Here is a 23354-nt window from a genome sequence, read left to right on the forward strand (position 1 = left end):
AACCATTCGGTTCTTGAACCAATTAGCACAACCCTAGTCACTAACTCAGTATAGCAACACTGTGAGCACTCTGTCTGCTTTGTACTACAATGGATTTTGTTACTTTTTCAACTCAATTCAATTTGTTTAATTGCCAATACTCATGTATACAGCCAAATGAAACAGTATTACTCTGGAACTAGAGTGCAAAACACAGTATCAGCAGTCACACACAGTACCAAGTACACATAGGACATACAAGACAGCAAGCACAAGGATATCAGTAAGGTACAGCCACACAGATATGTTCTCCCCATGACTGCGTGAGTCTCCTCCAGGTGCTCCTGTTTCCGAAAAGTGAGGATGAGCGAGGTATAAACCAACCGTGATGGAATGGTGGAGCAGTCTCAATGGGCCGAATGGCCTAATTCTGCTGCTAAATCTTATGATATTATGGTCTCAATATTCCACACTGATTAACATCCTAGATGAAAATTGTCCTGTGATTAGGCTCAGATTAAATCGGTGGCCTGCTGGGTGCCGTGGCTCAAAAGGCCTATTCCGCTCTATAGCTCAGTAAATAAATAAATAAACCAGGGCATCGGGAGAAGACCCACACATTCCATGGCAGGTTGTACAGGGAGTCCTTACAGATGGTGCCAGAAAGGAACTCTGAGCTCCGTAATGCCCCGAGATGGAACAGCGTCGCGCTAACTGCTACACCACCCATGGAAGGGATTATCAAGCATTCCCAACAGTCCGATTATTTTCCACACCCCCCATCCCAATCTCCTGCCACCCATCTACAGTAGGGGTCAGGTTTGTCATTATCACCCTATAAGGTAACTGGAGAATGCACCCTAACAGGTGTATGTAACAAGCCATACCCTGTGAAATTTGCGGTAGCCCGACAGTGCAATACATACAAAATTACTGTACGTTACAATAGGAAATATAGAAGTGAGTGGTTGTGGCAGAGGTGGGTACAACTGCAACGTTTGACAGGTCCATGCATTTATATAGCGTTCAGACTGCCTAAGGAAAGCTGACACTCTAAAGGAGTCGTGGTCGAGGCCTAATGGATAACCGTCACTCAGTTTCTTCTGCTCTGTTGACAGGTGTCTGGCTGAATGACCTGGTGCAGGTCGCAGCACATGAGATCGGACATGCGCTGGGGCTGATGCATTCCCGCAACATGAGCGCACTCATGCACCCCAATGCAACTTTCACCGGCCAGCGACGAATCACACAGGATGACATCTGGGGAATCCAGAGACTCTACGGTGAGTGAACTGTGTACCAACACAGAAGTGTATATGATTAGCTGACGTTCTGGTCAGCAAGACGAAAATAGGAGCAGGGGCAGGCTATTCAGCCCCTCAAATCTGCCCTGCCTTTCAATCTGCTCATGGCTGGTCTCTACTGGCTTCAATCCCTCTTCAATTCCAGATTGCCATAACCCTCAACTACCCAATCCTTCAAATATTTATCTGTCTACAGCTTAAATATATTAATATAGAGATGATGAACAACAATAGACCTAGCACTGATCCCAACGACACATCACTAGTCACATAGTCATAGTCATACTTTATTGATCCCGAGGGAAATTGAGTTTTGTTACAGTTCAGCAACCAAGAATAGAGTATAGATATAGCAATATAAAACCATAAATAATTAAATAATAATACGTAAATTATTCCAGGAAATAAGTCCAGGACCAGCCTATTGGCTCAGGGTGTCTGACCCTCCAAGGGAGGAGTTGTAAAGTTTGATGGCCACAGGCAGGAATGACTTCCTTTGATGCTCTGTGTTGCATCTCGGTGGAATGAGACTTTGGCTGAATGTACTCCTGTGCCCACCCAGTACATTATGTACTGGATGGGAGACATTGTCCAAGATGGCATGCAACTTGGACAGCATCCTCTTTTCAGACACCACCGTCAGAGAGTCCAGTTCCATCCCCACAACATCACTGGCCTTACGAATGAGTTTGTTGATTCTGTTGGTGTCTGCTACCCTCAGCCTGCTGCCCCAGCACACAACACCAAACATTATAGCACTGGCCACCACAGACTCGTAGAACATCCTCAGCATCGTCCGGCAGATGTTAAAGGACCTCAGTCTCCTCAGGAAATAGAGATGGCTCTGACCCTTCTTGTAGACAGCCTCAGTGTTCTTTGACCAGTTCAGTTTATTGTCAATTCGTATCCCCAGGTATTTGTAATCCTCCACCATGTCCACACTGACCCCCTGGATGGAGACAGGGGTCACTGGTACCTTAGCTCTCCGCAGGTCTACCACCAGCTCCTTAGTCTTTTTCACATTAAGCTGCAGATAATTCTGCTCACACCATGTGACAAAGTTTCCTACCATAGCCCTGTACTCAGGATCATCTCCCTTGCTGATGCATCCAACTATGGCCGAGTCATCAGAAAACTTCTGAAGATGACAAGACTCACAGGCCTCTCATTAGAGAGACAATCATCTAAATCCTCTGACTGTCTTCCCCAATGAGTTGATTCTGAATCTAATCCTAAACGCTAAGCAACTAAACCTTCTTGACCTGCCTCCCAAGTGAGAACTTGTCAAAGGACTTGCTAAAGTTCATGTAGACAACGTCCACTACCTTTTCTTCATCAGCTTTCCTCATAACCTCCTCAAAATGTCTGTAAAACAGCTTATTTATTTAAATTATTTATTGAACTACAGCATGGAACAAGTCCTTCTAGTCTTCGAGCTGCGCCACCCAACAGCCTACTGGTTTAATCCTAGCCTAATCACAGGACAATTTACAATGCCCAACTAACCTACCAACCGGTATGTCTTTGGACTGTAGGAGGAAACCGGAGCACCAGGAGGAAACCCACACAGTCTCGGGGGTGGGGGGGAACATACAAACTCCTTACAAGCAGCAGCAGGAATTGAATCTGTAAAGTGTTAGGTTAACCACTATGCTACCATGCCATCTCAGGTTAGATATGTTCTACCAGACACAAAGCTATGCTATCTCTAATCAGGCCCCGTCTATCCAAATACTTATGTATCCTGTCCCTTAGAGTTGCTTTAAATAATTTACCAAACACTAACTTCAGACTGAGTGGCGTGCAATTTCCTGGTTTATTCCAAAAATGCACTATTGTCAGCATGAGGAAGCTGCCCCTGATGTCCCTTTTAAATTACTCGCCTTTAAGGTGGTAGAGGCAGATACATTAGGGCGATTTAAGAAGCTCTTAGACCAGCACATAGATGATAGAAAAATGGAGGGCTATGTGGGAGGGAAAGGTTAAATTGATCATAGAGTTGGCTAAAAGATTGGCACAACATCATGGGTCTGTATTGTTCTATGTTCTAATCTCAGACCTGTCCATGGGAAAATGACTATATACTTTAACTTGTCTATAGTCCTCATGATTTAATATATCAGGTAACCCCTCAATCTCCTATGTTCCAGATTTTTTTTCAGTGTCACCACACCCTGTGACACTGACCAGGTTACCCATTTTCCACATCCGTCCAGATGTGCTGTTCACCCACATGGGAACTGGCCCTGTGCCCTACTCTCTTCCAGTGCTGGTGTACATCAAAACATAAAGTGAAATGTGTTGTTTGCGTCAACTACCAGCACAGTGTAAGGATGCACTGAGGGCAGCCCGCAAGTGTCCTGTGCTGCCAGTGGCAACAGAGCAAGCCCACAATTTACTAACCCTAATCTATGCATCTTTGGAATGTGAAAGGAAACTGGAGCAACTGGAGGAAACCCACGTGTTCACGGGGAGGAGGGACAAAACTCCTTATAGGAAATGAACCTGAATCACTGGCACGGTAAAGCGTTTTGCTGACTGCTATGCAACCGCAGTACCGGCCTTTCAGCCCACGCGGTTGTGCCGACCTTTTAACCTACTCCGAGGTCAGTCTCACCCTTCCCTCCCTCCCACACAGCCCTCCATTTTTCTATCCTCCACGTGTCTACTCCAATATCCCTCATGTTAGTACCTCTAGCATCACCCCTGGCAGCGCCTTCCAAGCACCCATCACTGTCTGTGTTAGAACCCTGTGCCTGGCATCCTCCCCTATATTTTCCTCCAATCACTTTTCAAAGTATACAACGTAGATCAGTACAGCACAGGAACAGGCCCTTCATCCCACAATGTAGTGCTGAACCAATTAAATTAGTATTCATATGGTCAACAAACTAATTCCTTCTGCCTGTATGTCCTCTGGTACTAGCTGCTGATGTCCCATGAAAAAGGCGCAGGCTGTCCACTTATAATCTTATACACCTCTATCGAGCCTCTTGAAGGCCCCTATCAGTGGAATTCTCTGCCCAGTGAAGCAGTGGAGGCTACCTCAGTAAATATATTTAAGACAAGGTTGGATAGATTTTTGCACAGTAGGGGAATTAAGAGTTATGGGGAGATGAGTCCAAGGCCAGATCAGCGATGATCTTATTGAATGGCAGAGCAGGCTTGACAGGCTGGATGGCCGACTCCTGCTCCTATTTCCTATGTTCTATGATATTGGCCTCCACCACCTCGCAAGGCAGCACTCTCCAAATACCCACCATTCTCTGCATCTAAACTTGTCCTGCACTCCTCCTTCGAAATTACCCCACTCTCACCTCACATGCACGCCCTCTGATATCAGGCATTTCAACCCTTTGAAGAAGATACCTATGCCTCTCACCATTGTATAAACCTCAGGTGGGGTCCAAGTTCAAAACTGAAAATAAATTTAATACCAAAGTACATGTGCAGTGTGTCTCCATGCACTACCCTGAGATTCATTTACTCGCAGCCCTTCATGGTAGAGTCAAAGAAACATGAGAATCAATGAAAAACTACACAAGTATGGACAAACAACCAATGTGCAGAATATAACAAATAGTGCAAATACAAAAAGAAAAACAACGTGATAATAAATAAATAAATAATAAATAATATTGGGAACTTGAGTTGTAGAGTCCTTGAAGGTGAGCTCATAGGGTTCGGAGATGGCCCCGAATAATTTCCCACTCTCTGCCCTGGTGTGCTGACTGTATTATGGGTCTTCTTCCAGGCTGCATCGACAAGAAGAGGCTGTGCAGTCCATGGGCTCGTGTTGGATTCTGCGAGAAGCGACGTTCCTTCATGAAAAAGCATTGTCCCAAAGTGTGCGACTTGTGCTTCGGTGAGCTGTAGTCGGACCTGCTTGTTGCAATGGTTGTGGGGTGCCCATCCAGCTCCCAGGGTGGAGTTGTTCATTGTTCTGTACGACCCACCGGTGAGCAGTGACGAGGTGGAGACTGGTATTGTTAATGCCAGTGTAACGGTTAGCGTAACACTTCACAGTGCCAGTGAACAACGCCCATTGCCGTCTGTAAGCAGTTTGTACATTTTTTCTGGGACTCTGTGAGTTTATGCCACGTGCTCCAGTTTCCTCCCACATCCCAAAGATGTATGGGTCAGGGTTCAGTAAGTTTTGGTCATGTTATGTTGGCACCAGCAACATGGTGACACTTGCGGGCTGCCCCAGCACAGCCTCGGACCGTGTTGGTCATTGACACAAGTGGCCCATGTCACTGTATGTTTCGATGTACATGTGACACATACAACTAATCTTTTATAATCTTCTATTTCTTTATTAAATTAGTAAATAATTAAGTGACTTACTAAACTAATCACTTCTACCTACACAACGTCCGTACCTTTCCATTCACGTCTCCATTCAGTAGTCTCCTAAATCATATTTGCCTCGGCCACCACCCCAGGTACTACATCCCAGACACCCACCACTCTCTGTGTAAACAAACTTACCCCTCACATCTCCTTTGAACTTACCCCCTCTCACCTTAAATTCATTCCCTCTGGTATTAGGCATTTCAGCCCTGGGAGAAAAGATCTGTCTACCTCATCGTCATCTTCATTATGTGCCATGTTGTATGATGTGGGTGGCAAATTTTTCTACAGAAGTGGTTTGCCATTGCCTATTACTGGGCGGTGTCTTTACAAGATGGGTGACCCCAGCCATTATCAATACTCGTCAGTGGTCGCATAACCAGGACTTGTGATAAGCACCAGCTGCTCCTACGACCATCCACTACCTGTGCCCATGGCTTCACTTGACCCTGATCAGGGGCTAAGCAGGTGCTACACCTTGCCCAAGGGTGTCCTGCAGGCTAGCGGACAGAAGGAGTGCCTTGCTCCTCCTGATAAGCCTCTTTCTTCACTCTCTCCACTTCCTTCCAGCAATGGGAATTAAGTGTAATACTCTAAATGTCGCCTAACCAGAGTTTTATATAGCTGCAACATAACTTCCTGACATTTGAACTTCCTTGACTAAAGGAGGCAAACCATGAAATCATAGAGTTATAGAACACTACACCACAGAAACAGGTCCTTCGCTACATCTAGTCCATGACAAACTATTAATCTGTCTAGTTCCATCAAACTGTGCCCGGACCATAGCCCTCCATACCCCTCTCATCCATTTAACTATCCAAATTTCTCTTAACCATTGAAATCCAACTTGCATCCACCACTTCTGTTGACAGCTCGTTCCACACCTTCACCACTCTCTGAGTGAAGAAGTTCCCCTTAAACATTTCACCTTTCACCCTTAACCCATGACTTCTAATTTTAGTCTCGCCCAACCTCAGTGGAAAAAGCCTGCTTGTATTTACCCTATCTATACCCCTCTCAATTTTGTATACCTCTATCAAATCTGCCCTCATTCTCGTATGCTCTAACTTCTGTAACAGAGCAACACGCACAAAATGCTGGAGGAAGTCAGCCGGTCAGGCAGCATTTATGGAGAAGAATAAACAGTTGAAGTTTCAGGCTGAGACCCTTCTTCAGAACTGATGACATTTCTTCTATACCACCCTCTCCACTTTCTATACCTGTCACCGTGTGCATTGGCAATATTGGAACCCAGGTATGGAGGAAAGACAGACTCCAATGCAGAGATGGTGTTTAGAGGTTATTCATAATAATTCCAAAAGGACATCAGTGGCCAAGTGACACTGTGAGAAGTAGCTTACTAAAAACTAGGACCCCACAATTACCGCTATTCGGATATCCGCTAAAATTCTCCAAGTAACACTGAATCTCTGAGCCTATCAAAATAAAGTTAATAAGGTTAAATAGAAAGTACCAGGAGACTGCATTATTAAGAGTGAGTCTATCGAGAAAAAAACAATAAACTCTAAACAGTTAACCACCGTCATTAAATAACAATTAATCAATGCAGGTGCTCTAAAAACCTTGGCACCCCGTGCTCTCCGGCGCCCTGCACAGGCTCGGCGTGCTAATTACAATATCACCCTGTCAACCTGTGCAACCACGTTCTGGGAGTGATGGACTTGGATCCCGAGGTCCTTTGTACATTACATTAAGGGTCTTGCCATTGACAGTGTACAGTCCTTATGTGCAAGCAGCTGGGGTACGGGTTTATGAACAGCCACCAGCCAAGTTCAATAATAAACCTCTAATCTTTCCTTTTAGAACCACCAGATGCAGTAATTACAACCACAGCTCTACCTCAGAATGTAAAGATAAAATATGTGTCCAAGGGTCGTATAGTGACTTTCCGCTGCGGGCAGGTACCCCCAAGGACAAATTCTTTGAGAGTCAGGTGAGTTGCACTGAATCATACCATTTAATCATCTGTTAATTATGGGCTGAGTAATCAAAGGGTTATGTAAGCAGTAATGGGAAATTCTCAGAAACACCAGAAAGTCTGCAGTTGCTGGGAATCTTGACCAACGCACACAAAATGCAGGAGGAACTCAGTAGGTCAGGCAGCATCTATAGAAATAAATATGAAGTCGACATTTCGGGCCAATGCCCTTCTTCAAGACTGATCGGAAGGGGGAAGATGCCAGAATAAAAAGGTGGGGGGAGGAGAAGGAGAGTAGCTAGAAAGTGATAGGTGAAGCCAGTTGGGTGGGAAAGGTCAAAGGCTGGAGAAGAAGGAATCTGATAGGCGAGGAGAGTGAACGATAGGAGAAAGGGAAGGAGGAGGATACCCGAGGAATTGATAGGCAAGTGAGGAGAGGTAAAAGGGTGAGAGTGGGGAATAGAGGAAGGGGTGGGCAGGGTGGGGGGAGAATTTAGTTTACTGGAAGGAGGGATCTATATTGGAGGCCACCCTGACAGAATATAAGATGTTGCTCCTCCAGCCTGAGGGTGGCCTCATGTTGGCACAAGAGGAGACAATGGACTGACATGTCAGAATGGGAATAGGAATCAGAATTAAAATGTTTGGCCACCAGGAAGAAATTCTTCCTGAAAGCAAAGGCCTCCGTTAGTCTTGCGAGACCATGGATCTGTGCCTGGAAAGCATCCCCTCTCCACAACACCAATGTTGTCCAAGGGAAGGGCATTTGGACCCATACAGCTTGGCACCAGTGTTGTCGCAGAGCAATGTGTGGTTAGGTGCCTTGCTCAAGGACACAACAGGTTGCCTCGGCTGGGGCTCGAACTCACGACCTTCAGGTTGCTAGTCCAATGCCTTAACCACTTGGCCACGTGCCCACACGAACAATAGTGTGGAGATTACTAATTCTCTTGCAAGGTAACAGGCCAGAATTTATTGCCCATTGCTAATGGTCCTAGAGATGGTCATAAAACTGCCTTCTTTAACCACTCCAATCCTTTTGGTGAAGGTGTTTCCTCAGTTTTTTAAATGCGGGGGTTTGGGGGGGGGTCAATGATCTTGTTTCACTGAGCTAAAGGAATATCTGTAGATATTTATGTAGAAATAGAACACAGGTTGCTGGAATTGGAGCACTGTACGAAATGCTGGAAGAACACAACGAGTCAGGCAGCATCTGTGGTGGGAAATGGACAATCAACGTTTCGGGTCTAAACTCTTCACCTGAATTGGCAGAATCTTGACCAAAATGTTAACTGTACGTTGTCCCTCCGTAGATACTGCCTGACCTGCTGAGTTTCTCCAGTTCTTTGTACAGAACAGTACAACACAGGAGCAGACCATTTAGCCCACAATGTCTGTGCTGTCCATGTTGCTAATCCAATAATCCGGCCTCCACATGGTCCACATCCCTCCAGTCCTTGTAACTCTTCATGTGTCTTTTCAAATGCTTTTAATAATCAGTAGGAAAAGACCTAGAGAATGTAGAACAGTATAGGACAGGGACAGGCCCTTTGGCCCACAGTGTTGTGCTGAAATAATTAAATGAATAATTAAATGGTCAACTAAACTAATCTCTACTGCGTATACAATGTCCATATCCTTCCATTTTCCTCACATTCATGCACCCATCTAAACGCCGCTTAAAAGTTTTTACTGTATCTGCCTCTACCAGGCAGCACAACCCAGGCATACCACTCTCTATGTAAAAAAAACCTGCCCCCTCCTTTGAAGTTGCCACTTCTCACTTTAAATGCCATTTGGTATTAGATATTTCAACCCTGGGAAATATGATACTGTCTGTCTACTCTATCTATATCTTTCATAACCTTATAAACCTTTATCAGATCTTCCCTTAGCCTTTGCTGCTCTACAGAAATAACCCAAGTTTGTCCAACTCCTGCTTGTACTCATGCCCTCTAATCCAGGCAGCATCCTGGTAACCCTCTTCTGCACCCTCTCCAAAACATCAACACCCTTCCTATAATTGGGCAACCAGCACTGTAGGCAATATTCCAGGTGTGCCCTAAATAACAGAGGCCTCCGTTGGTCAAGGTCGGCCATGGATATTGCGTCTTTGCTGTCTAGATACACGTGCCTGGTCAATACAATATGGAGAGCAAGCTGTTGCCCATGTAGAAAGCTCCCATTCTTCTTGCATCTGATGAATCCAAAGATATGGCAGAGACTGATACAGTTTGGCAGCAGCAGCTTTGCAGGTATTGCCAGTCAGCGTTGAACTCAACGTAGGACTGCCTTAAGGACCCCAGCTCCAGATTTTCCCTTGCGACTTAGTTCAGAAGCTTTCCCCATAAGTGGGTATAGCCGCAAGGCAGTGGAGGTTTGAGATCAGAAATTTCCTTCTTCTAGATGAGCTGCCAACCAGGGCTGATGAGTCCAATCTGCTCAAAGCAATTAGTTTTAAGGCACCAGTAACCCGTCTTTGCCCCTTCAACTGTGAGTAGAAACAGTTCTCCAAGGCTTAGCCCCTAAGCCACACTTGAAGGCCAGGTGCTGGACTTGGTTGTCAGAGGCTATTTGGGTCATGCACCATTGGGAGCTTATCACCATTACCACTTCGAGCTATAACGACCTTAAGAAACCAAATACAGCCAAACTAGAGTTTTATAAAGCTGTATTATAAATTAATAACCTTTGAACTCAATGCCTTGACTAATAATAACAAGCATACCATATGCTTTCTTAACCACCCTATCAGTCAGTTCAGCCACTTCCAGGAACCTATGAACTTGGACCCCAAGATCCTTCTGCTCATCAACTGTTAATTGTGTTCCTTAGTAGTGTACTGTCTCTTTCTATTTCAAGTATTGAGTACTGAGGTATCTATCAGAGTCAGGCAGTACATTAAGATTCAGATTCATTTACATAGAAAACATAGAAAACCTACAGCACAATACAGGCTTTTTGGTCCATAAAGTTGTGCCGAGCATGTCCCTACCTTAGAAATTACTAGGGTTACCCATAGCCCTCTATTTTTCTAAGCTCCATGTACCTACCCAAAAGTCTCTTAAAAGACCCTATCATGTCCACCTCCACTGCCGTCGCCGGCAGTCCATTCCACGCACTCACCACTCTCTGTGTAAAAAACAAACAAACAACAACAACTTACCCCTGACATCTCCTCTGTACCTACTTCCAAGCACCTTAAAACTGTGCCCTTTCGTGTTAGCCATTTCAGCCCTGGGAAAAAGCCTCTGACTATCCACACGATCAATGCCTCTCATCATCTTGTACACCTTCCGGCTCAAGGTGTGTATTTTGTGTAACGTGCTTCAGACACAGGATTGTGTATGTTCAATTCCCTCTGCAGGAACTGAATCCATCAATTCGACTAATAACCCAAAGCAGCTGTCGGGGCCTCCTATTCTGTTGGAACTGCCGTTATGTGCTTTTGGGGTCCACACATATGGATCCCTCAAGGTTGCCGGGCAAGTTGATAGTGTGTTTACAAAGGTGTACAGAGTGTTGGCCGTCATGAGTCTGGGGATTGATTTCAAGAGCCAGAATCCGTGAGGTAATGTTGTACCTCTATAAAACCCTGCATATACCACATTTGGAATATTGTATTCAGTTCTGGTCGCCTCATTATAGGAAGGATGTGGAGGCTTTAGAGAGGGTGCAGAGGATATTTACCAAGATGCTGTCTGGATTAGAGGGCATGTCTTATGAGGATAGGCTGAGTGAGCTAAATCTTTTCTCTTTGGAGTGAAGGAGGATGAGAGGTGACTTGATGGAGGTGTACAAGATGATGAGGTATGGATAGAATGGATAACCAGAGACTTTTTCCCGGGGTGGAATTGCTAATACCAGAGGGCATAATTTTAAGGTGATTGGAGGATAGCATAGGAGTGATGTCAAAGTTAAGTTTTTTGCACAGAGAGTGGTAGTTTTGCTGAACATGCTGCCAGGAGTGGTGGTAGAGGCAGATACATTAGGGGTATTTTAAGAGACTCTTAGATAGGGACATAGATGATAGAAAAATGGAGGGTATGTAGGAGGGAAGGGTGAGATCGATTTTCAAGTAGGTTAAAATATTGGTACAACATTGTGTGCTGAAGGGCTTGTACCGTGCTATAGTGCTCTAAGGCTTATGGCATGATAGCCTTTATCAGTTAGGTATTAAGTCCACAAGTCAGAAAATAATGTTGCAGCTTTATAAAGCTCTGGCTAAGCTGCATCTGGAGTATTGCATTCAATTCTGGTCGCACCCATTAAAAGAAGGATGTGGAGTCTTTAGGGAGGGTGCACAAGAGATTCACTGGGATGCTGCCTAGATTGGAGGGCAAGGAGTAGTTGAACAAGAAGAACTCGGATAACTGTTTCTGGAGTGGCAGAGACTGAGAATAGTGGTTTATAAGATTACAGGAGGCATAGGATAGACTGCCATTATCTTTTTCTCAGGGTTAAAAGTCTAATAGAGGGCATCTATTTAAAGTGTGCGTTGGGGGTGAGGATGAAGTTTGAAGGAAGTTCGTTGGTCAAGTCATAGTCATAGTCATAGTCATACTTTATTGATCCCAGGGGAAATTGGTTTTCGTTACAGTTGCACCTTAAATAATAAATAGTAATAAAACCATAAATAGTTAAATAGTAATATGTAAATTATGCCAGGAAATAAGTCCAGGACCAGCCTATTGGCTCAGGGTGTCTGACCCTCCAAGGGAGAAGTTGTAAAGTTTGATGGCCACAGGCAGGAATGACTTCCTATGACGCTCTGTGTTGCATCTCGATGGAATGAGTCTCTGGATGAATGTACTCCTGTGCCCACCCAGTACATTATGTAGTGGATGGGAGACATTGACCAAGATGGCATGCAACTTAGACAGCATCCTCTTTTCAGACACCACCGTCAGAGAGTCCAGTTCCATCCCCACAACATCACTGGCCTTACGAATGAGTTTGTTGATTCTGTTGGTGTCTGCTACCCTCAGCCTGCTGCCCCAGCACACAATAGCAAACATGATAGCACTGGCCACCACAGACTCGGAGAACATCCTCAGCATCGTCCAGGAGATGATAAAGGACTTCAGTCTCCTCAGGAAATAGAGACGGCTCTGACTCTTGTAGACAGCCTCAGTGTTCTTTGACCAGTCCAGTTTATTGTCAACTCGTATCCCCAGGTATTTGTAATCCTCCACCATGTCCACACTGACCCCCTGGATGGAAACAGGGGTCACCAGTACCTTAGCTCTCCTCAGGTCTACCACCAGCTCCTTAGTCTTTTTTACATTAAGCTGCAGATAATTCTGCTCACACCATATGACAAAGTTTCCTACAGTAGCCCTGTACTCAGCTTCTTCTCCCTTGCTGATGCATCCAACTATGGCAGAGTCATCAGAAAACTTCTGAAGATGACAAAACTCTGTGCAGTAGTTGAAGTCCGAGGTGTAAATGGTGAAGAGAAAGGGAGACAAGACAGTCCCCTGTGGAGCCCCAGTGCTGCTGATCACTCTGTCGGACACACAGTGTTGCAAGCACACGTACTGTGGTCTGCCAGTCAGGTAATCAAGAATCCATGATACCAGGGAAGCATCCACCTGCATCACTGTCAGCTTCTCCCCCAGCAGAGCAGGGCGGATGGTGTTGAACGCACTGGAGAAGTCAAAAAACATGACCCTCACAGTGCTCGCTGGCTTGTCCATGTGGGCGTAGACACGGTTCAGCAGGTAGATGATGGCATCCTCAACTCCTAGTCGGGGCTGGTAGGCGAACTGGAGGGGATCTAAGTGTGGCCTGACCATAGGCTGGAGCAGCTCCGGAACAAGTCTCCCCAGGGTCTTCATGATGTGGGAGGTCAATACCACTGGTCTGTAGTCATTGAGGCCGCTGGGGCACGGCGTCTTCGGCACAGGGACGAGGCAGGACGTCTTCCACAGCACAGGAACCCTCAGGAGCCTCAGCTTCAGGTTGAATGTTTCAAGCCTAGTTTGGTGGGTGCCTGGAATGCACTGCCAAGGGTGGTGGTAAGCACAGATATGACAGCAACGTTTAAGAGGCCCTTAGACATGTACATGAATATGTAGTGACTGGAGGGATATGGACCATGTGCAGACAGAAGGTGTTTCTACAGTTAGGGAGCCTTGGCTTAAACATTTCTGCACAACACCATGGACTGAAAGGTTTATTCCTGTGCTGTACTCTTCTGTGGTCTATGTTCCATGTTCTAAAACAAGAGAGGAATTTTATGTTCTCCCTTCTGACGTGTACACCAAGTTTGCTCTTCAGCATTTTTCTCAAAAAACGTTTGTCAAAACTGATCATTGACAGTGGAATCTTGCTGTGTACAGATTGATCTGCGTGTTTGATACTTCTTTTCACCGCCAGTCGATCAGTAAGTTACTGTAAGAATGTAAGCTCTTTGTCTTCCTTTACAAAGATTCACATTTGGTTTGGTTCTTTTCAGTTGGTACAAGGATGGCGAACTACTGGCCCATTCCGTCCCTGGATACATCATTCTGAAAGGACAGAACCTCAGTATTGTAGCAAATGAGTATAACGAGGGCCTGTACACCTGTCAAATTCAGCGCAAGAACACTACGTTTCAAGCCAATTCCTGGTGGATCAGGGTCAAGGAAAACAAGGATATTGCCAAGTCACAAAATACCAACTTGCATTGAGGATATGGGTTCCCAAACCAACCCAACCCATTGTAAAGATGATAATGTAACCCTGGAAGATAATGTCTTTAGTTTTAACCAATTGTGGACATTTTTTTCTTGGCAACAGATTGAGTTCCCAACCTGATCATCATGAGGTCAACATGAGGGTGCCATGGTAGTACAGGAGTTAGTGCAACACTAGTACAACTCAGGGCGTCAGAGTTCGGAAATAATTTCCGATGCGATCTGTAATGATTTGTAATGTTCTTCCTGTGAACGTGTAGGTTTCCTCCGGGCATTCCGATTTCCTCCCACAGTCCAAAGATATACTGGTTAGTAGGTTAATTGGTCATTGTTAATTGCTCTGTGCTTAGGCTAGGGCTAAATAGGTGGGTTGTTGGGCAGTGCAGCTTATTGGGTTGGAAAGGCTTGTTCTGTGCTGTATCGCTAAATAAAAAATAAATAAAATAAATAAACTTACTAACTTATTTGAATGGTAAAATTGATGACTTCCAAAAGTATCCTTTCAGTCAGCGATGATCATCTCACCAAAGGAGAAGACTTCCACACTTCCATCAACTGGTGTGGTAGTGTAGTGATTAGCATAACACTATTACAGTACCCACAACTTGGGTTCAAATCCAGCACCGTCTGTAGGAGTTTGTATGTCCTCCCCATGGCCCATGTATTTCCTGCAGGTACGCCCGTTTCCTCCCACATTTCAAAGGTAAGTAGGTTGATTGGTCACGTGGGTGTGACTGGTGGTGTAAGCTCATTGGGCCAGAGGTGTTATGTTTTGTAACTTCAAAACATAAAATGAATCAAAATAAAAAAAGGAGCCGGGAATAATGTGTCTTGCTTTATTTTTACTTCAGGCAAGGCATGCAATGTGGTGGTGTGATAATGTGCCATTCATGTACTTTTACATAACACCCACAATGCATTGAGATTATGAGGACACTCAGTCCTCTTTTATTGTCATTTAGAAATGCATACATGCATTAAGAAATGATACAATGTTTCTCCAGAGTGATATCACAGAAAACAGGACAAACCAAAGACTAACACTGACAGAACCACATAATTATAACATATAGTTACAGCAGTGCAAAGCAATACCATAATTTGATGAAGAACAAACCATGGGCACGGTAAATAAAGTCTCAAAAGTCCCCGAGTCGATCTACTCCGGAGTCCCCGATAGCAGGCAGCAAAGGGAGAAACTCCCTGCCATAAACCTCCAGGCACCGTCAACTTGCCGATGCCTTGGAAGCAGCCGACCACAGCCGACACTGAGTCCATCTGTCCGAAAACTTCGAGCTTCCGACCAGCCTCTCCGATACAGCCTCCCGAGCGCCATCCTCTGCCGAGCGCCTTCGACCTCGCCCTGGCCGCTGAAGCAAGTAAAACCGAGGATTCGGGGCCTTCTGCTCCAGAGATGCCGGTTACCACACAGTAGCAGCGGCAGCGAAGCGAGCATTTCAGAAGTTTTCCAGATGTTCCTCCGTACTCTCACGTCCGTCTCCATCAAATCAGAATTTTGCACGGTCCCCTTCTTGACAGATAACAGACATCACCACCGAAGTGGCCGCACGCGCTGCCGTCGCGCCGCCATCTTCTCCTCCAAGTTCTCCTTAGAGAACCCTAACCCATTATGTAAATGACAAAGAATGCTTAATCAAACTATATATTTACAACATTACTGAAATATTAAATACACAACACTCCTCCCTGCTTAGCTATAAACTCCAACTCCACATCCACAGCAGCATAGTAAATTTTAAATTGCCCCATTCAGGCCTAAAGAGTTAATCACTATGGAGGATTTCTTACTGTTGTGGGATGATGTCTTTCCTGACGGGGTGTGGGGTGTGGGGCCACTCTGCTTGGCAGGTGAGACTTGTGGCTGTGAAATGCTCTCAGGTTCTGCAGCCTCCTCTGCGCTGGCTGTAGGAGTTGATTCTGGGACTGCGGAAAGTGGTTCTGTCAGTTCTGGACACATTTTTTCTGCATGTGTTGGCATCCCCAACAGTACATGGCAAGCTGCTTGATCTGCTGATCTGTCCCAGGCCACCAGACAAAGCTTTGGCCACGCCTGGATAACCGGCATGTACTTAAACTCTTCCAGCACTTCAGCTGTCAGCTTGGATGGTGCAACAACTCTCAATCCCCACATGAGGCAACCTCCGCGGTAAGTGATGATTGGTTTAAAGAATTCACACTTACTGTGTCGTGCACTGAGCCCATAATCTCCTAATCCTTGTATTACTGTCCTGAGATTTTGGAGATGTTCCTTGTCATCCTAACCGGTAACAGTGATGCCATCCAGGAAATGCTGGGTGTCCGGACAGCCCTGCAGTACCTGGTCCATAGCTTCCTGCCAAAGTGCGGGTGAGGACGCGACTCCAAAAATAAGACTATTGTAGCAATAAAGCCCTTTGCACGTGTCTTTGTTGAGAAGCAATTTAGACACTTCTTCCATCTCCATCTGTAGATAGGCCTCAGCTAAGTCCACATTGCTGAGGTGTTTCCCTCCAAAGAGGTGTGCAAAGATATCCTCTAACCTAGGCAGAGGGCATTGATCTACTCTCAGTTCTGGGTTGATGGTAACCTTAAAATAACCTCAGATCCTGACGGCCATTTCTCTTGACTACTGGCAACATTGGTGTTGTTCATGGGCTCCACTCAACTGTGAAAAGAATTCCTTCAGCCCCCATGCAATCTAGCTCACTGGTACTCTATGACAGATGGTACAAGGAACCGGATGGGCTTTGCAAAACATGGGTGCAGCATTGTCATTTAATTTTATTTTAGCCTTAATGTGTTTGAGTTTTCCAATGCCATCCTGAACACTGCTGTGGCGTCATTCAGTCGCTTTCAGTTGACTCTATTTCATGCAAATGGTGGATGGATCTCTGATTAATTGGTAGTTGTCTCAGCCAATCACGACCCCACAATGCTAGTCCTCCTGCTTTCATTACAGACATACCCAATTTGCCTTGTTGGTTGTTGTACCGTATTTCACTGTTACAAATATCATCCCCACTGGAATTATCTTTTCTCCAGTATAACTTCTTAGTTGGATATCTGCAGGCTTCAGATCTGTATCTTTTAAAGACCTTTCAAACTGACTTGTTTGAATAACTGAAACAGCCCGGACAGTGTCCAATTTCATTTAAATTAATTTGCAGTTTACTTCTTGATATAAGCTTGTCTTGTTAGTTTTCATAATGCAAATCTCAGGGCTGCTCAGTTCTGTGTCACTCTCATCCTTAGCAGCTTGGTCATCACCAGCATGCCCGTTAGTGAAACTGAATCTTGACTTTGTATTGTTTTCTCTTCCCTGTGCAGTCCATTTATTTTTGTCTGTCTGACTTGCTCGTTGTATGTGCTCTACTTTGTTACATTTTCTGCAAGTTGTGCCATTAAAACTGCATTGGTCTGGTGTATGTGAGCCCCTGCCACATAAAGGCGTAAGGACATAAGAAATAGGAGCAGGAATAGTCCATCTGGCCCGTTGAGTCTGCTCCACCATTCAATCAGATCATGGCTGATCTGGCCATGGACTCATCTCCACCTACCTGCCTTTTCCGCCTACTATGCAAAAATCTATCCAACCTTGTCTTAAATATATTTACTGAGGTAGCCTCCACTGCTTCATTGGGCAGAGAATTCCACAGATTCACCACTCTCTGGGAAAAACAGTTCCTCCTCGTCTCCGTCCTGAATCTACTTCTCTGAATCTTGAGGCTATGTCCCCTAGTTCTAGTGTCAGCTACCAGTGGAAACAACTTTCCTGCCTCAATCCTATCTATCCCTCTCGTAATTTTATATGTTTCTATAAGATCTCCTCTCATTCTCCTGATTTCCAGCAAGTACAGTCCCAGGCGACTCAATCTCTCATAGTCTAACCCCCTCACCTCTGGAATTAACCTAGTGAACCTCCTCTGCACTACCTCCAAAGCCAGTATCTCTTTCCTCAAGTAAGGAGACCAGGACTACACGCAATACTCCAGAAGTGGTTTCACCAGTACCCTGTACAATTTCAGCATAATCTCCTTGCTCTTAAAGTCAATCCCTCTAGCACTGAAGGACAACATTCCATTTGTCTTCTTGATAGCCTGCTGCACCTGCAAACTAACCTTTTGTGATTCATGCACAAGCATTTCCAAGTCCCTCTGCACAGCAGCATGCCGCAATTTTTTACGAATTAAATAATAATCTGCTCTTTTATTTTCCCTTCTGAAATGGATGACCTCGTATTTACCAATATTGTATTCCATCTGCCAGTCCCTTGCCCACTCACTTAACCTATTTATATCTCTGTGCAGACTCTCTGTATCTTCTGCACAATTTGCTTTTCCACTCAATTTAGTATGATCAGCAAACTTAGATACACTACACTCAGTCCCCTCTTCCAGATTGTTAATGTATATCGTGAACAGTTGAGGGCCCAGCACCGACCCCTGCAACACACCCCTCACCACTGATTGCCAACCAGAGTAACACTCATGTATCCAACTCTTTGCTGTCTATTAGCTAACCAATCCCCTATCCATGCTAATACATCATCCCTTACTCTATGCAGTCAAAGGTAATATAATTTGGCCATCTTGTTGAGGTGTTCAACTTTGTTCATGCTTGCTTTCAGTCCTGATTGTAAATCAATTGTGTTTGTCTGCTGTTTACATTGAGACAGAAATTTCAACTGCCCTTTTAAATGTAAATTGTGCTTCATTTAGGAGCTGTTTTTGAATGTTTTCTTGTAAGATTCCACAAACCAAACAAACTCTCAGTGCATCATTAAGACCATCACTGAAATGACAATGCTCAGACAATCTCCTCTATGCTGACTTTCTTCCACTTATGAAACCTAGACACGAGGAACTCTGCAGATGCTGGAATTTCAAGCAACACACATAAAAGTTGCTGGTGAACGCAGCAGGCCAGGCAGCATCTCTAGGAAGAGGTACAGTCGACGTTTTGGGATGAGACCCTTCGTCAGGACTAACTGAAAGATGAGCTAGTAAGAGATGTGAAAGTGGGAGGTGGAGGGGGAGATCGAAATGATAGGAGAAGACAGGAGGGGGAGGGATAAAGCCAAGAGCTGGACAGGTGATTGGCAAAAGGGATATGAGAGGATCATGGGACAGGAGGCCTAGGGAGAAAGCCAAGGGGGAGGGGGGAAGCCCAGAGGATGGGCAAGGGGTATAGTCAGAGGGACAGAGGGAGAAAAAGGAGAGAGAGAAAAATAATGTATGTGTATAAATAAATAAATAACGGATGGGGTCTGAGGGGGAGGTGGGGCATTAGTGGAAGTTTGAGAAGTCAATGTTCATGCCATCAGGTTGGAGGCTACCCAGACGGAATATAAGGTGTTGTTCCTCCAACCTGAGTGTGGCTTCTGCCCTTTTTGCAAATTTATGATTATTATTTGATGATTATAATTTTTGATTTGTAACTCCAAAATATAAACTAATTAAAAGAAAATCAGAGGAAAGCCCTGGAGAATGTCTGCACTTCATTGTTTTACTTTAGTGAGGCATGTAGAAATGACAAGGTAGCATGAGGATGTATGCCATTCACGTACATTTGCTTATAAACCACAATGCATTATGCAAACAACAAAGAATGCTTAATTAAGTAATAGATTTACAATATTACCAAAATATTAAATACACAACAGAAGGGCCTGTTACCATGCTGTATCTAAATAAATAAATAAGCAGTCCATTTAGCTCAGGACTGCTGTAAAATATGGGACTGCCCAGAATGTAGCATTAGTTGGAGGGTGATGAATCTGTGGAATTCATTGCCAAGTCATTTAATGTGGAAGTTTATAGGTTCTTGATCAGTAAGGGCATCAGAGGAAGAAGTAGGAGAATGGAGTTGAGAGGGATAAGTTAACCATGATTGAATGCTGGCTCCAGCTCTGACCTTGGCCACCTCCAACTCCAGGCTGAGATCTTTCTCACTGCCTCCGTGCCCCTGGGCTCTCCTTCCCCCACCAATACTCCCCAAAACTGAGTCTCTTAGGCTTTCTATCACATCTTAGATCCTCAGAACCTTCACCTGCCTTCCAGCCTACCTTCCCTTACTCTCCCCACTCCGCTGATGCCACTAACTCTTCCTCCACACCCCCCACCCCGTTGCCTGTCTTGTCTTCACCATTCCCTCTGATCTTCCTCTCTCTGTGAGGCAGAACATTCTGCCCTCAGCACGGACCTTACCTCTCTCGCCTTTTGCCTGCACCTCAGTGAGTCCCATCGCCTCCGTCTCCGAGCCCACGTTTGGCAAGAATTCCCCTCAACTACACCGATAACCCCTTCTCTCGTCTCCAACGCTCCTCCACTTCCTAGACACCCCGATTCGGTTCTCTGCCTGCTCTGGACCTTTTTGTCTCTAATTGCCGATGAGACATCACCTGATTCGGCTTCAGAACTCCTCTCTCCTCATCGAAACTTAACCCCTCTGAATGCACTGCTTTCTCTATGTACCAATTGCAACCTTATCATCAAAGCCGCAGACAAAAGGGGTGCTATTGTAGTGTGCCGGACTGATCTCTACCTTGCTGAGGCCAGGTGACAATTCTCAGACACCTCCTCTTACTTACCCCTTGAAAAGGACCAAGCTCATCCTCAGCAACATTGGAGACCTCCCATGCACTGCCACTAACCTCATAGTTCCCTTACCCCACACTGCTTGCTTCTACCTCCCACCCAAGAACCACAGACCAGTCTGTCCAGGTAGAGCCATTGTTTCTGTCTGCTCTTGCCCCACTGTACTCATGTCTGCATACCTTGCCTCTATTCTATCCCCTTGGTTCAGTCCCTTCCCACCTACGTGTGTGACACTTTATACTTCGGACTTCAACTACTGCACAGAGTCTTGTCATCTTCAGAAGTTTTCTGACGACTCTGCCATAGTTGGATGCATCAGCAAGGGAGAAGAAGCTGAGTACAGGGCTACAGTAGGAAACTTTGTCACATGGTGTGAGCAGAATTATCTGCAGCTTAATGTGAAAAAGACTAAGGAGCCGGTGGTAGACCTGAGGAGGGCTAAGGTACCGGCGACCCCTGTTTCCATCCAGTGGGTCAGTGTGGACGTGTGGACGTGTGGAGGATTACAAATACCTGGGGATACGAATTGACAATAAACTGGACTGGTCAAAGAACACTGAGGCTGTCTACAAGAAGAGTTAGAGCCGTCTCTATTTCCTGAGGAGACTGAGGTCCTTTAACATCTGCTGGATGATGCTGAGGATGTTCTCCGAGTCTGTGGTGGCCAGTGCTATCATGTTTGCTGTTGTGTGCTGGGGCAGTAGGCTGAGTGTAGCAGACACCAACAGAATCAACAAACTCATTCGTAAGGCCAGTGATGTTGTGGGGATGGAACTGGACTCTCTGACGGTGGTGTCTGAAAAGAGGATGCTGTCCAAGTTGCATGCCATCTTGGTCAATGTTTCCCATCCACTACATAATGTACTGGTTGAGCACAGGAGTACATTCAGCCGAGACTCATTCCACCGAGATGCAACACAGAGCGTCATAGGAAGTCATTCCTGCCTGTGGCCATCAAACTTTACAACTCCTCTCTTGGAGGGTCAGACACCCTGAGCCAATAGGCTGGTCCTGGACTTATTTCCTGGCATAATTTACATATCATATTTAACTATTTCTGGTTTTATTACTATTTAATTATTTATGGTGCAACTGTAACGAAAACCAATTTCCCCCGGGATCAATAAAGTATGACTATGACTATGACTATGACCTCTCTTGCCCACATCTCCTCAACAACTTTCAACCTGGCCCTGACCACCTCATTTTCACCATGGATGTTCAGTTCCTGTGCATTTCTATCACCAGTCAAAGAGGCCTTAATGCTGTCCACTTCTTTCTTGACAGCAGATCCAACCAGATCTTTCTGCCACCAGCACCCTCCCCCCATCTGACGGAGCTGTCATCACAGTCAGCAGTTTTTCTTTCATCTCCTCCAACTTTCTCCAAACTCAAGGTGTAGCTGTGAACACCTACATGGGCCCCAGGCGTGCCTGTGTTTTCACCGGCTTTCTGGATCGGTTACAACTGCATACCATAGTGGTTCCACACATACATATATATGTGCACATGTAAGGGGCTGAGTGGCCTTCTGTTTCTATTTCTTATCTTTGAACACCAACTTAAACTGAAGGTAATAGATAAAAGCCATGCAGAGTTAACCGGAGATAGGCAGACATTCTTACCTGACTCTCAGCACCAGGTCAGGGTGTAACACACTCCGAGTTAGCAAATTACCGGTACAGGGTCCAGACATCTGCACACCAAGATTTAGTCTGGTGTTGCATTGTAAAAGATGCCGCCGTTCAGATTAGCCGATGGACTGTGGCCCAATCAGCCTCTCAGACAAATAAAGAGACAAAGTTAAAGATTACCCTTATGTGTCGCACATACGTCGAAGTGTACAGTGAAATGTGTCAATGACCATTACAGTCGGAATATGTGTTTGAGGTGAGGCAGACGGCCAGGGGTCCCTCGCCTCCCCACAACCTACTACCCTATCCCATACATTGCTAGAGCCGTCTGGAGTACCCAGGGGTTGACCCACGCAGTAATGAGAACAGGGAGAGGGTACAACCTCCTTACAGACAGTGGCGGAAATCGAACCCCTGTCAGTGATTGCTGTAAAACGATTGTGCCAGCCGCTATGCTTCCATACCACCCACGTTTGCTACAGCAAGGCCACTGGAAATTAATACTTGAGCAGATGGATGGTAGGAGATTAAGGGACTTGTTAGCACAATGAATATGTAACAGGTATATAAATAGGAAGAGGGTGTCTAAAGTTGGCAGGGAACCACGAGTAAATCAGACAACTGAAATTCATGTAACATGGAACAAAGAAATGACAAATAAGCAAATCATTTTGCTGTTGCTTTAGTCGTCATCATGGAGGGTTAGAGCCGATGCAAGCGCTCCTGAGATTATAGGCAGCCTAGTTTTAAATGACAGAGAGGATGCCTATTGTCATCTGCACCGGTCCATGTATGTACAGGTGCAATGAAAAACCTACTTGTGACAACATCACAGACACAAAGCATCAGATAAGCAGTGTTCACAA

The 23354-nt window shown here is 45.3% G+C and overlaps 1 protein-coding gene across 1 annotated transcript in view; it reads left to right on the plus strand.

Moving 5' to 3' along the window:
• mmp23bb (matrix metallopeptidase 23bb) overlaps nucleotides 1-14519 on the plus strand; it is a 47900-nt gene extending 33381 nt beyond the window's left edge. The window contains exons 5-8 of the mRNA XM_063044782.1: nucleotides 1098-1262; nucleotides 5038-5148; nucleotides 7464-7593; nucleotides 14039-14519. Of these exons, the coding sequence (XP_062900852.1) occupies nucleotides 1098-1262; nucleotides 5038-5148; nucleotides 7464-7593; nucleotides 14039-14252 (620 nt within the window). The 3' untranslated portion in view covers nucleotides 14253-14519. The remainder of the gene's footprint in view (nucleotides 1-1097; nucleotides 1263-5037; nucleotides 5149-7463; nucleotides 7594-14038) is intronic.
• The last annotated feature ends 8835 nt before the right edge of the window (nucleotides 14520-23354 follow it).

Source organism: Mobula hypostoma, chromosome 4 (assembly GCF_963921235.1).
Source record: "Mobula hypostoma chromosome 4, sMobHyp1.1, whole genome shotgun sequence".
Classification (NCBI taxonomy): domain Eukaryota; kingdom Metazoa; phylum Chordata; class Chondrichthyes; order Myliobatiformes; family Myliobatidae; genus Mobula; species Mobula hypostoma.